The sequence below is a fragment of the Hemiscyllium ocellatum genome, chromosome 45 (assembly GCF_020745735.1).
Source record: "Hemiscyllium ocellatum isolate sHemOce1 chromosome 45, sHemOce1.pat.X.cur, whole genome shotgun sequence".
NCBI lineage: Eukaryota > Metazoa > Chordata > Chondrichthyes > Orectolobiformes > Hemiscylliidae > Hemiscyllium > Hemiscyllium ocellatum.
In genome coordinates this window covers 25,744,245-25,757,083 of record NC_083445.1, presented here as the reverse complement: position 1 = coordinate 25,757,083, position 12,839 = coordinate 25,744,245, and the positions used below count along the sequence as shown (strand labels likewise).

At 42.5% G+C, this 12,839-nt stretch overlaps 1 protein-coding gene across 1 annotated transcript in view; it reads right to left on the bottom strand.

Moving 5' to 3' along the window:
• The window catches only part of LOC132835995 (CD209 antigen-like protein C), a 33,622-nt gene that overhangs the window by 20,634 nt on the left and 149 nt on the right, over positions 1 to 12,839 (bottom strand). Inside the window, exons 2-4 of the mRNA XM_060855174.1 lie at positions 5,648 to 5,767; positions 2,582 to 2,656; positions 1,667 to 1,741 (exon numbers count right to left, since the gene is read on the bottom strand). Of these exons, the coding sequence (XP_060711157.1) occupies positions 1,667 to 1,741; positions 2,582 to 2,656; positions 5,648 to 5,767 (270 nt within the window). The remainder of the gene's footprint in view (positions 1 to 1,666; positions 1,742 to 2,581; positions 2,657 to 5,647; positions 5,768 to 12,839) is intronic.

Genomic DNA, 12,839 nt, shown 5'->3' with positions numbered 1-12,839 from the left:
ACAGGCACAATAAAGGGGAGTCAGTGTATGTAACATATTTAGATTCCAAAACACATCTGGTATGATATTGCACATTAAGATCCTTAAAAAGAAACCATGGTTCAGGTACATTATTCTTTGAAAGTTGCATCACAAATGATACAGGATGGTTAACCGTACGTATAGCACGCTTGCCTTCATTGCTCAGACTGTTGGGTACAGGGGTTGGGATGTCAGACTGAACATTGCTGTGCAGGACATTGGAGTACTGTGGACTGTTCTGGTTACCCCACTAAAGGAAGGATATTATTAATTTGGGCAGAGTTCAGAAAATATTTACAAGGATGTTGCTAGGACTAGAGGATTTCAGTTATAAGGAGAGGCTGGATAGGCTGGGGCATTTTTCCAATGGAGCCTGGGGGGTTAAGAGGTGACCTTACAGAAGTTTATAAAATCATGGGAGGTAGCAAACAACTTTTCCTTGGAGTGGACAGTTAATAACTAAGGGTCATATTTTTAAAGTAAAAGAAAGATTAAAAAGGGGCCTGAGGGGCAATCTTTTTTCACACAGAGGGTGGTTCATGTGTGTAATGAGCTGCCAGAGGAAGTGGTGGTTGCAGGTACGGTAACAAGATTTAAAAAGAATTGGGCAGGTCCATGATTATGAAAGGCTAACAGGGATATGAGCCAAATGCAGTCAAGTGAAGCTAGTTTAGTTTGGGAAACTTGGCTGGCATGGGCAAGTGGAATGAAGCGTGTATTTCTGTGCTGAATGACTCCATCTTGCTTTGACGCTAGGTAAGTATATTCCCATGTATGGAGAATTGGCTAATTAACATAAAGGCAGTGAGTTGGGATAAAGATCCCAGCAAAGGCCCCTATGGAACTTCACTACTTACAGCTTGTCAAGTCAAAAATGAGCCATTTATCCTCCTACACTCTTCGTGACCAAACTTCAATCCATGATGATATGCTACCCGTTCACCATGAGATATTATCTCCTTATTTACTACACAAGATGACTGGAGGCTGTGTACTAGGTTTTAAGGGAGGTGGTGTTGTTATTGTAACACTACTAGAAGGCTTATGCCCGAAACGTCGATTTTCCTGCTCCTTTGATGCTGCCTGACCTGCTGCGCTTTTCCAGCAACACATTTTTGAGTAATCTCGAATGTCAGGTTAATGATGGGGATCATGGATTCAGATCCCACTAAGGCAAGCGATGACATTTGATTTTAATTAATATCTGTAATTAAAGAAATAACCTCAATAGCAACCATGTGACACTGTTAATTGCTGTACTCATCTGGTTCATTGTTGTGCTTTAGGGAAATAAATCTGCAATCCTTACCTGGTCTGGCAATACCAGCCCACAGCAATGTGGTTGATCTTAACTGCCTTCTGTGCAGTGAGGCATGGATAAAAAATACTGGCCCAGCCAGTGATACCCATATTCAGTAAACAAGTAAAAACAAAACTCCAACTACACAATGGAGCAAACTTTTCATTCCAACATCCTTCATCCAAATGGGACCATCCTCTGCTCAGTTATAGAGTTCAAATAGAGTTCCAAAAGACCTGAACGTGGTCCAACGATGATTGCTAGAAAATGACTAAAACATCTGAAAAACAAGACAACTGTTAGAATACAAGAGAAAGATCTGTCAGACTGAGATTTCACACTCACCATTATCTTTCAACTGGGTAAAATCCATTCTGAAATCAGTATGTGATGCCTTCATTTCACTGAACAGCTGTGAAACTGCAATAAAAAGTAGGATTTACCATTTATTCATAAAGGATAAAGTGAGGACTGCAGATGCTGGAGATCAGAGCTGAAAATGTGTTGCTGGAAAAGCGCAGCAGGTCAGGCAGCATCCAAGGAGCAGGAGAATCGACGATTCTGGCATGAGTCCTTCTTCAGGAATCATTCCTGAAGAAGGGCTCATGCCCGAAACGTCGATTCTCCTGCTCTTTGGATGCATTCCTGAAGAAGGGCTCTTGCCCGAAACGTCGATTTTCCTGCTCCTTTGATGCTGCCTGACCTGCTGCGCTTTTCCAGCAACACATTTTTGAGTAATCGCGAATGTCAGGTTAATGATGGGGATCATGGATTCAGATCCCACTAAGGCAAGCGATGACATTTGATTTTAATTAATATCTGTAATTAAAGAAATAACCTCAATAGCAACCATGTGACACTGTTAATTGCTGTACTCATCTGGTTCATTGTTGTGCTTTAGGGAAATAAATCTGCAATCCTTACCTGGTCTGGCAATACCAGCCCACAGCAATGTGGTTGATCTTAACTGCCTTCTGTGCAGTGAGGCATGGATAAAAAATACTGGCCCAGCCAGTGATACCCATATTCAGTAAACAAGTAAAAACAAAACTCCTACTACACAATGGAGCAAACTTTTCATTCCAACATCCTTCATCCAAATGGGACCATCCTCTGCTCAGTTATAGAGTTCAAATAGAGTTCCAAAAGACCTGAACGTGGTCCAACGATGATTGCTAGAAAATGACTAAAACATCTGAAAAACAAGACAACTGTTAGAATACAAGAGAAAAATCTGTCAGACTGAGATTTCACACTCACCATTATCTTTCAACTGGGTAAAATCCATTCTGAAATCAGTATGTGATGCCTTCATTTCACTGAACAGCTGTGAAACTGCAATAAAAAGTAGGATTTACCATTTATTCATAAAGGATAAAGTGAGGACTGCAGATGCTGGAGATCAGAGCTGAAAATGTGTTGCTGGAAAAGCGCAGCAGGTCAGGCAGCATCCAAGGAGCAGGAGAATCGACATTTCTGGCATGAGCCCTTCTTCAGGAATCATTCCTGAAGAAGGGCTCATGCCCGAAACGTCGATTCTCCTGCTCTTTGGATGCATTCCTGAAGAAGGGCTCTTGCCTGAAACGTCGATTCTTCTGCTCTTTGGATGCTGCCTGACCTGCTGCGCTTTTCCACCAACACATTTTCAGCATTTATTCATAAAGGCTGGGTTTGCTTGAAGTATCACTCATGGAGAAAAGCCTTTTTTGAGGCTAACACTTGGTGTTCCTAAATTAAACACAAATCCACTCTCCTGTCTAGCCTGGCTAGGATTGTTGAAATCTTCCTCTCCCATTCACATTACATACCAATGAGAGAAAGTTCAGTCACGGTATCACAGGGAACACAGCTGTGTCAAGGTCCACTTGTGTTCCTTGGGTCATTGTGTTGGAACATAAGAACACACAATCCCACAGTGAGTGAAGACTTGAAATAAAGGGAACTCGTACACAAAGAAGCTGGATATAAAAGACATCCAGCAGACTCAGACAGGTCCATTATTATGAGTAGGAATAAACCACAGGGAATATTTTGAGGAAGTAAGAAAACAAGGGAACATCAGTGAATCTGATTGATCTGAATTCCAGAAAATATTTAATCAGGTTAGAGCTAATATTAAAGCTCAAGGAATTGATGATAAATTATTGACCTGGTTAAGAAGTTGGTTGAGTAGAATCGGGGCAATGGACATGTGCTGAAGTTGGGTGCAAGTGACCCACAACGAACTGTTCTTAAGTCTCAAATATTCAACATATTACTTAATGATCCGACGGAGAGGCTTTTATTAGGCAAGCCAGCTACAAAGGTTGGTGATACAGACAGGAGCGGGATATCACAAGGATATATTGATATTGAGTGGGTAAAACTCTGGCTGGTGGATTTGATGCAGGTCAGTTGAAAAGCAATCATTTTGAACCAACATGTGAAACATTCTCCCATTTTAAAAAATCCTATGTAGTGTTTAGGAATTTTTATTCCCCAAAAAAGATCGAAAATGAACTTTCAGATGAGGGTGGGAGCAGTTATTCTGACGTCATCAGCAGGTGTCCCATGTTCATCGGCCACAAGGATTCAAACTATTGACACAGAGTGAAATGTCAGCCCCCAAGATAGAGTTCAGAGATTGAGGACAATCTTCATCACATGGCAATGCTTGTCAGGTTGTTGCCTCCTCCGAGTGAAAACATATCATTGGCATCTAGATAGAGAAATTGAAGGTCTAATCACATATATTTGTCTTCACACACACACACACACACACACACACACACAGACAAACATAGACAGAGTCAAATCATGGAGGGGTCACTGGAATACCAGTTCAGAAAGCCGTTGTTTACAGGATGTGTTGTGGTGACCCTTAAGATTCTTGTGCTGGTCATGAAACTGTTTCTTAGTCATCCTTCACCAGATACTTCCATTGGTTTACAAGAGGGACAGGTTGGCAGGTTCACACATCAATTAAAAGTCACAGCTTATAGGATTACAGCTGCTTCCTGCAGAAAGCAGAGAGAGCTCCTAGTCGAGGGAGACTTGGTAGTTTCTCTGTAACGTGTTCCCAAATTCAAGCATTGATGATCAACGATTTGGAGATACCAGTGTTGGACTGGGGTGTACAACGTTAAAAATCACACAACACCAGGTTATAGTCCAATAGCTTTAATTGGAAGCACTAGCGTTTGGAGCGACGCTCCTTCATCAGGTGTCCTGCACAACCACCTGATGAAAGAGCATTGCTCCAAAAGCTAGTGCTTCCAATTAAACCTGTTGGACTATAACCTGGTGTTGTGGGATTTGTAACTTTGATGATCAATGACATGGAGCTGTGTTGTCATCAATGATGATGGTGATCAAGGAGACATGGAAATTGGACTTCCCTTATAGCTCATTTGCCTCACTCATTGCCTTCCCATCCACTTCTCTGTCACTAATCTACTGCAATGTAATGTTTGTTTGTTATCTGTTTATGCATTTAACTTTATTTCTTATTTTCTAACTTATTCTGTGAAACACTGCAAGGTCATGTATGATTTTTTTTCTTTATTTCTTTATTTTTGTCCAAGATTTGAACCTAGGTACTTTGTACCTAAGATGGTGCCATGAGGGGCAACATTGTAAACTTTTCACTGTACTCCTGTACTTGAATACAAGTGACAATAAACCTAATTCTAATTGTGTCACTAGCCCACATGCTCTCTCATCTCCCAATATCTAACTTGACCCTACACTGATAAATGTGGGAAGGTCCTCTCATATTCCAAAATCTAAATGACCTCATCTAATAGTCAATGTTGCAAGGTTTAGGGTGACAGTTGCCTGTAAAGCAGTTGATCATTCATAGGAACTTTCAGATTGTTTATTAAGTTTATTAAGGAGGAGCAGATTAAAGGTGAAATATTTGTTAATCAGACTAAAATAATATACAACCCATGACCATCGAGGATGGATTACAGATCCCAGAGCATGGACAGACTGTTGGAATGGAAATGTGTTGATCTCATTGAGGATGTGGAGGCAGCATTCCACACTCTAGCCTTGTTATCCAGTGAAAGCATTTGGAGAAGGTTGACTGAGGAGCAGCTTCCTGACCAGCACAAGAATCATAAGAATCATCACAATAGATCCTGTGAACAAAGCCAACTTGCCTATTTTCCCAGTGATACCTCCAACCACAGCCCTGACTAAGTGTGTGCATGAAGGGAGCAAATAAGGGATTACTGCCACACAGCCTTCCTTTTCCTTAACTATCCCAATCCCATCCTATATCCATTGACCAGACAGTCAGGAGCCAATACGTTCCATAGATTCAAATATCACAAAACTTACACAGTACGATTGAAGTGCCGAGAATCACCATTGACAACAGGCTGGAGAGAACTAGAAAAATGGAGATGACCAAAGGTGACCATTTTCTTCGGACAGGATCTGCTGATCGGACACCATGTTCTGTCAAATGGAAGGGAAAGTCATCACTGAAACAATTAGAGGAACCCACCTTGTGAACATGACTCCAAACATTTCTTGTTTGGTGCTGAAGAATAGGTACAGATACCAACATTATTGACAATGCTCGAATTTTTGAAATATACCATGATTAGACGCGTCAAATGTGCATTTCTTCAGTTGAAGAACATTCAATTAAAAAGCAGTTTAAGGATCTAAATTGGATAGGAAATTGAAATGAACCAAGTTACTTGAAGGGTAAACCAGATGGATTTTTTCCTGGCGCACAACAATAGATTCATGATCATCAGTAATTCCAGATTTTGTTTTCTTGAATTCAAATTCCAACATCTGCTGTGGTGACATTTGAGCCCATCTCCCCAGAACATTATTTGAGTTTCTGGATTAACATCCCAGCAGTATTACCGCTGGGACATCACCTATCTGAATCTTCACTTCAAGATCTTCTTCACACATTTTGCTATCATGTAAAGGGATGGTCATGGCTGAGGATGGAGAGGGATAGATGAGGGTGGTCCTTAATTAATTATTCATATTCAAATTCAATGGTTCTTCTGAGTTCTGACAAACTTTCTTTCTTGAGAAATGATCCTTTGATTTTATTAATTGAGCTGAAGATTAATAATGGAAGAATCATACAGTATAGAAGAGGCTATTTGACCTATCGGGTCTGTAAGGTCTGAAGTATATGACTATTTACACTAGACCCACTTTGCTGCAGTAGGCCCACAGCCGTGAATGTTATGGCCCTTCAAGTGCTTTTTGAAGATTGTGATGTTTCCTACCTAACTTATACTCCCAGACAGTGCATTCCAGATGGCTACCACTTCCTGGATGGAAAGTCTTTCCCTCAAATCCCCTCTAAATCTTTCACTTTAGAATTATGCCCCTTGACTAAAGGGAACAGCTGTTTTTTTAATTTATTCTATCTATGCCTCGCGTAATCTTATATACCTCTATCAGGACCTCTACAAACCTTCTCTGCTTCAAAGAAAATAATCTGTGCTTATCCAAACTCTTTTGGCAGCTGCAATATTCCATCCCAGGCAACATCCTGGTGAACCTCCTCTGCAATCTCTCCAGTGCAATCACATCCTTCCTATAGTGCGGTGACCAGAACTGCACATAGTACTCCAGCTATGGCTAAACTAAAGTTCCATATAGATGCAGGCATGAGCTGCCTGTTCTTACAACCTGTTCCATGACTGATCAAGTCAAGCATCCCATGTGCCTTTTTAATGACCCTGCTGACCTATTCTGCCACCTTCAGGGATCTGTGGACAAGCACCCTAAGATTCTTCTATACCTCTGAGCTTCAGAGTTTTCTGAATACCATCTTTTCTTTTTCTTCTTCCAAAGTACATAATTTCAGATTTCTAGGGGTTTAATTCCATTTGCCACTGATCTGCCATCTGCCCAATTGTTTATATCCTTCTGCAACCCAACACCTCCCTCCTCACTGATAACTACCCAGATAACCTTTGTGTCATACACAAACTTATTTATCATCACACCCCCAGCCATTCTGATCTACTTCATTTGTGAAGATGACAAACAACTTAGAACCCAGCCCTGATTCCTGCAGTACGCCACTGCTCACTGGACTCCATTCACACAAACAGTCTTCTACCACCATCCTCTTGAGGACAAGGGCAGTTGGAGTGGGATTCTTAATAAGCCAGCAGCAGTGACTGGCCTGGCAGCAGAACAAGGGACTCCTGGTTGTGGTTACAGTAGGTCAGACCTGGGGACCGCCCAGTTATCAGTGAGGTCGTAGCAGTTGGGTAGTCCCTGAGCTAGGGACTCCCGGTTATCGGTGACGAGGTGGTAGCAGCTCCTGGGTGGGGTAGTCCCTGAGCTAGGGACTCCCGGTTATCGGTGACGAGGTGGTAGCAGCTCCTGGGTGGGGTAGTCCCTGAGCTGGGGGCTCCCGGTTATCGGTGACGAGGAGGGAGCAGCTCCTGGGTGGGGTAGTCCCTGAGCTGGGGACTCCCGGTTATCGGTGAGGAGGTGGCAGAACCAGAGCAAGTTGCAGGGCGAGTGTGGGTTTAGCTGGAGTCCCAGGATTGGCAGTGTTGGCGAGGTGGGCCCAGTGATGGTGCCTAAAGAGTGTTCAGACCTACATTTGTGGGTCTGGCATAGACAGTGGTGAGGTGGTGGAGGATGGTTGGTGATGCAGATGTCCTTTGTGAGCCAACTCAGGGCTCAGGGCTCATGGTTGAGGTAGTGCAATGAGGATACTGAGTCTTTCAGTCATAGCTTGTTATTCTTAAACTATTCAAAATGGTGCTGGTTTGTGGTGTCAGACTTCTCCTTTCACTGTATTTTACAATATTATTCACTGTAAAATGCAAGTAATGGTAGACCATTCAATTCAATTCTATCGCTAATCTCTAAGCCAATTTCGTGATTGTCCTGCACAAAAGTTTGCACTTTTGCTTCGACAGTTGATATGTAGCAGTGGGTCAAAGATTTTTTTAATCGGAGCAAGTGTCCTATTTGGTTTTATTCACTTGGTGGTCACAGATTTTCAGCAGCTGTCTTTTATTTTTATTACACCCCAAAGGTTTGACACTGCTCCACATAAGACCATAAGACCAAAGACATAGGAGTGGAAGTAAGGCCATTCGGCCCATCGAGTCAACTCTGCCATTGCTGATGGGCATTTCAACTCCACTTACCAGCATTCTCCCCCTTGCCCTTAATTCCTCGTGATATACCCAGCGTCTGTTCTCTTCTCAGTGGGAGAGACGGGCCAGTTTGTCCAGTTGGTGCTCATTAAATCAGGAGGAGGTCAGGAACGGGTTAATCTCCCCATAAACTGCCAGTGTACAGGAGGACTTAAATAACATCGAAACAGCATGTCTGACCTTAATCTCTCGACCACTAGCAGCTTCTTTTCACTGGGTCTAAGCCCTAAACTCTGTAATTGTCTTCCTAAACTTCTGTGCCTCTGCCTTCCATGTTTTAAGACATATTCCTTAAGGTCTAAACTTCAGTGAAAATGTTGCAATCATTTAATGGTTATACCAAGTAAGAAGGCATTATGCTTGTTCCATCTTTCTGAATGTGCAGTTCTGCTAATCCCAATCATTTACCATTTCTCAGCAGCTCTGCATGTTTATTGTTATCTGTAGCGATGGTCCATTATGAGGTTTGGTGTCAAATTTTGTTTGACAATCTCCTTGAAGCAACTTGAGAGACTATATTATTGAAAGGTTCTATATTCCTGCAAGTTATTCCTGAATATCCATTCAGACGTGATTTGAACTCTGCTAACGTAAATGGGATAGCCAGATGCATGTGCAATCATCATTTTGTGCTGTTTTTATGTAGGATCAAAAATATCTGATGCCCTGTCATACTGTGTTACTGCTATACTATACTGAGAAGAAGCTTATTAATTTCCATTTATTTTATATCTCAACATATTTGAAGGACAGTTATGTTTCAACGAATCAAAACTACCATCCAATGACTGATTCCATTGAAAGATTAGATTAGATTAGATTAGAATACTTACAGTGTGGAAACAGGCCCTTCGGCCCAACAAGTCCACACCGACACATTGAAGCACAACCCACCCATACCCCTACATTTAACCCTTTACCTAACACTACGGGTAATTAAGCAAGGCCAATTCCCCTGAACTGCACATCTTTGGACTGTGGGAGGAAACCGGAGCACACGGAGGAAACCCACGCAGACACGGAGAGAATGTGCAAACTCCACACAGTCAGTCGCCTGAGGCGGGAATTGAACCTGGGTCTCTGGCGCTGTGCGAAAGATCACCACATTCTGGTGGCCTAATGCTGTCCATCATTCGGCAAGACGAGATACAGTGGGTTTGGAACATGGGTTGATAACACTATTTATGGTATATATTCTAAATTCTGTCAGAATGTTCTGTTTGCAATACAGAATTCCTTTACCCAGAAATTACCTTGACCACGTCTGACTCCAGTAAAAAGACACTTATCCTCTCAGGATCTTGGTATTAAAATGTGAGCAGTTATGACTATGCAATGGAAAGGCTGATTATTCTGTTCCTTTTCACTTTATGTGGACAGTAGTTTTTGGCGACAATTAATGCAATCCTAACTTGAGAGATCTTGTATTGGGTACTTGAAGCATCAACTTATTTGGCTAGTAAGCTGAAATAACTGGAAGTGTGACTGATGTAGGAAAATTGCAAAAGCTTCAAATTGTGACAAAGTTTTTCATGAGCAGCATGAAATTTGCATAACAGGATTTGCTTACAGATGGAGTTTTAAGTCCAGAAAATGCGGTTGGATGATAAGTTTCAGTTTGAATGTTGATCCTAAAAATAAAACTTCAAGAGTATAAACTTAGCATTAATGTTGTGGGTGGATAAAGGAAAACTAGTAGTTGTTGTTTAGCTCTGTTTTTGAAAATCATTTGATAAGGTGCTGCATCACAGTGTTGTTAAGCATGGATCGAAGATCTATTATCAAAGAAGAATCACAGTCAAGATAAATGGGTCATGTTTGACAAATCAAATATAGTGGGGTGCTGCAGGGATCAATGTTATCATCTAATATGGTCTGGTCTGAAGGCCTACATTGGTCAGAGTATTGAGTAGAAGAATTGGAATGTCAAGTTGCAGCTGTACAGGACATTGATGAGGCATCTTCTGGAAAGCTGCATGCAATTCAGGTCACCCTACTCTAGGAAGGATGTTGTTAAACTTGAGAGGTGCAGAAAAGATTTACATGGATATTGCCAGAATGGAGGGTTTGAGGTGTAGAGTGAGGCTGAATCAGCTGGGGCTATTGTGGGGTAACTTTATGGAGGTTTATAAAATCATGAGGTACATGGATAGGGTAAACAGACAAGATCTTTTTCCCAGGGTGGGTGAGACCAAAACTAGACGGCATAGGTTTAGAGTAGGAGGGGAAAGGTTTAAGATGCTCCTCCCTTTTTCACCTAGGGGGTGGTGAATGTATAGAACATAGAACATTATAGTGCAGTACAGTCCCTCGATATTGCGCTGACCTATGAAACCAGTCTGAAGCCCAGCTAACCGACACTATCAATTATCATCCATATATTTATCCATTGACCATTTAAGTGCCCTTAAAGTTGGTGAGTCTACTACAGTTGCAGGCAGTGCATCCCATGTCCCTACTGCTCTCAGAGTAAATCAACTACCTCTGACATCTGTCCTATATCTATCACCCCTCAGTTTAAAGCAATGTGCTACCCATCACCATCCGAGGGAAAAGGCTCTCACTGCTCACCCTATCTGATCCTCTGATCATCTTGTATGTCTCAATTAAGTCACCTTTCAACCTTCTTCTCTCTAACGAAAACAGCCTCAAAGTCCCTCAAGCCAGACTCTCAAACTAATAACACATCAGCCCCTTGACTTTATATATTCCAAGATGGTGGCAGGCGAGGCTCCTGCTTGCCTGCTTCATTGGCTTCTTTTCTTCTTCTTTCCATTTCTTTCTTTTTTTCTCTCTACTTACCTCCGCTACTTGGATGGCATTAGTGGTAGAGTATTCATTTAGCAAGGGACTCCTGGCCTCGAGGAAACACAATGTGGATGGACTCGAACGACTTACAACCTCAAGGACACCCAGTGCGGATTTCCAGACCTGGCGAATCCCAGCACAGATTCCCCGTCGTGATGAGGCTCAGTACACACTCCCAGTCTTGATGAATCCTAGCACAGACTCCCAGTCTTGATGAATCCCAGCAGAGATTCCTGGTCGTGATGAAGCTCAGTACACACTCCTGGTCTTGATAAATCCTAGCACACACTCCCAGTCTTGATGAATCCCAGCACAGACTCCAAGTCTTGATGAATCCCAGCACAGACTCCCGGTCTTTATGAATCCCAGTATGGACTCCTGGTCTTGATGAATCCTAGCACAGACTCCCGGTCTTGATGAATCCCAGTATGGACTCCTGGTCTTGATGAATCCCAGCACAGACTCCCGGTCTTGATGAATCCCAGCACAGACTCCTGGTCTTGATGAATCCCAGCACAGACTCCCGGTTTTGATGAATCCCAGCACAGACTCCCAGTCTTGATGAATCCCAGCACAGACTCCCGGTCTTGATGAATCCCAGTACGGACTCCTGGTCTTGATGAATCCCAGCACAGAATCCCAGTCTTGATAAATCCCAAGACAGACTTCCGGTTTTGCCGAATCCCAGCACAGACTCCCAGGCTTGATAAATCCCAAGACAGACTCCAGGTCTTGATGAATCCCAGCAGAGACTCCCAGTCTTGATAAATCCCAGCACAGACTCACGGTCTTGATAAATCCCAGCACAGACTCCTGGTCTTGATGAATCCCAGCAGACTCCCAGTCTTAATGAATCTGAGCACAGACTCCTGGTCATGATGAATCCCAACACAGACTCCAGATCTTGATGAATCCCAGCACAGATTCCCAGTCTTGATGAATCCCAGCACAGACTCCTGGTCTTGATAGAGCCCTCCTGGCATTGAAGTAGAGAAAAGCCAGACTCACCTTACTATCTCTGACACCATGTGGCTGAATTCCCTCTGTTATGCTTCCTTTTCTAAGTTACACTTTGTCACTATTGAACTAACTCACTGTGTCTTCTGCCTCACTGAACTAGTTTAATCTCCGTCCAACAAGCGAACAAACCTTCCCACAAGGATATAAACATTGAAACATCGAAAACAGCTGCAGGATTTCGGCCCCACTGTTCAATACACTGATGGCTGATAGTTAGTCCCATTCTGGTTCAGGTACTGATCATTCCTCTTGTACAATTCCCACCTTTCCCAGAAATGGTCCCAATGGTCTGGCAATCTAAAAATCTCCCTCCTGCACCAACTCTTGAACCATGCAAGAGCTTTATTCTTCCATTCCTGTTGCTGGGAAAAATCCTGAGATTATAATCTCTGAGGTCCTTCTTAAACTATACCCAGCTCCCTGAACTCAATGTAAGAACTCATCACTTGATCTAGTTATATCTGTAGCACCAATACATAAAACAACTAAGCTCTCATTAATCCACAAAGTCAGATCGGCCTGTACAATAATGACCA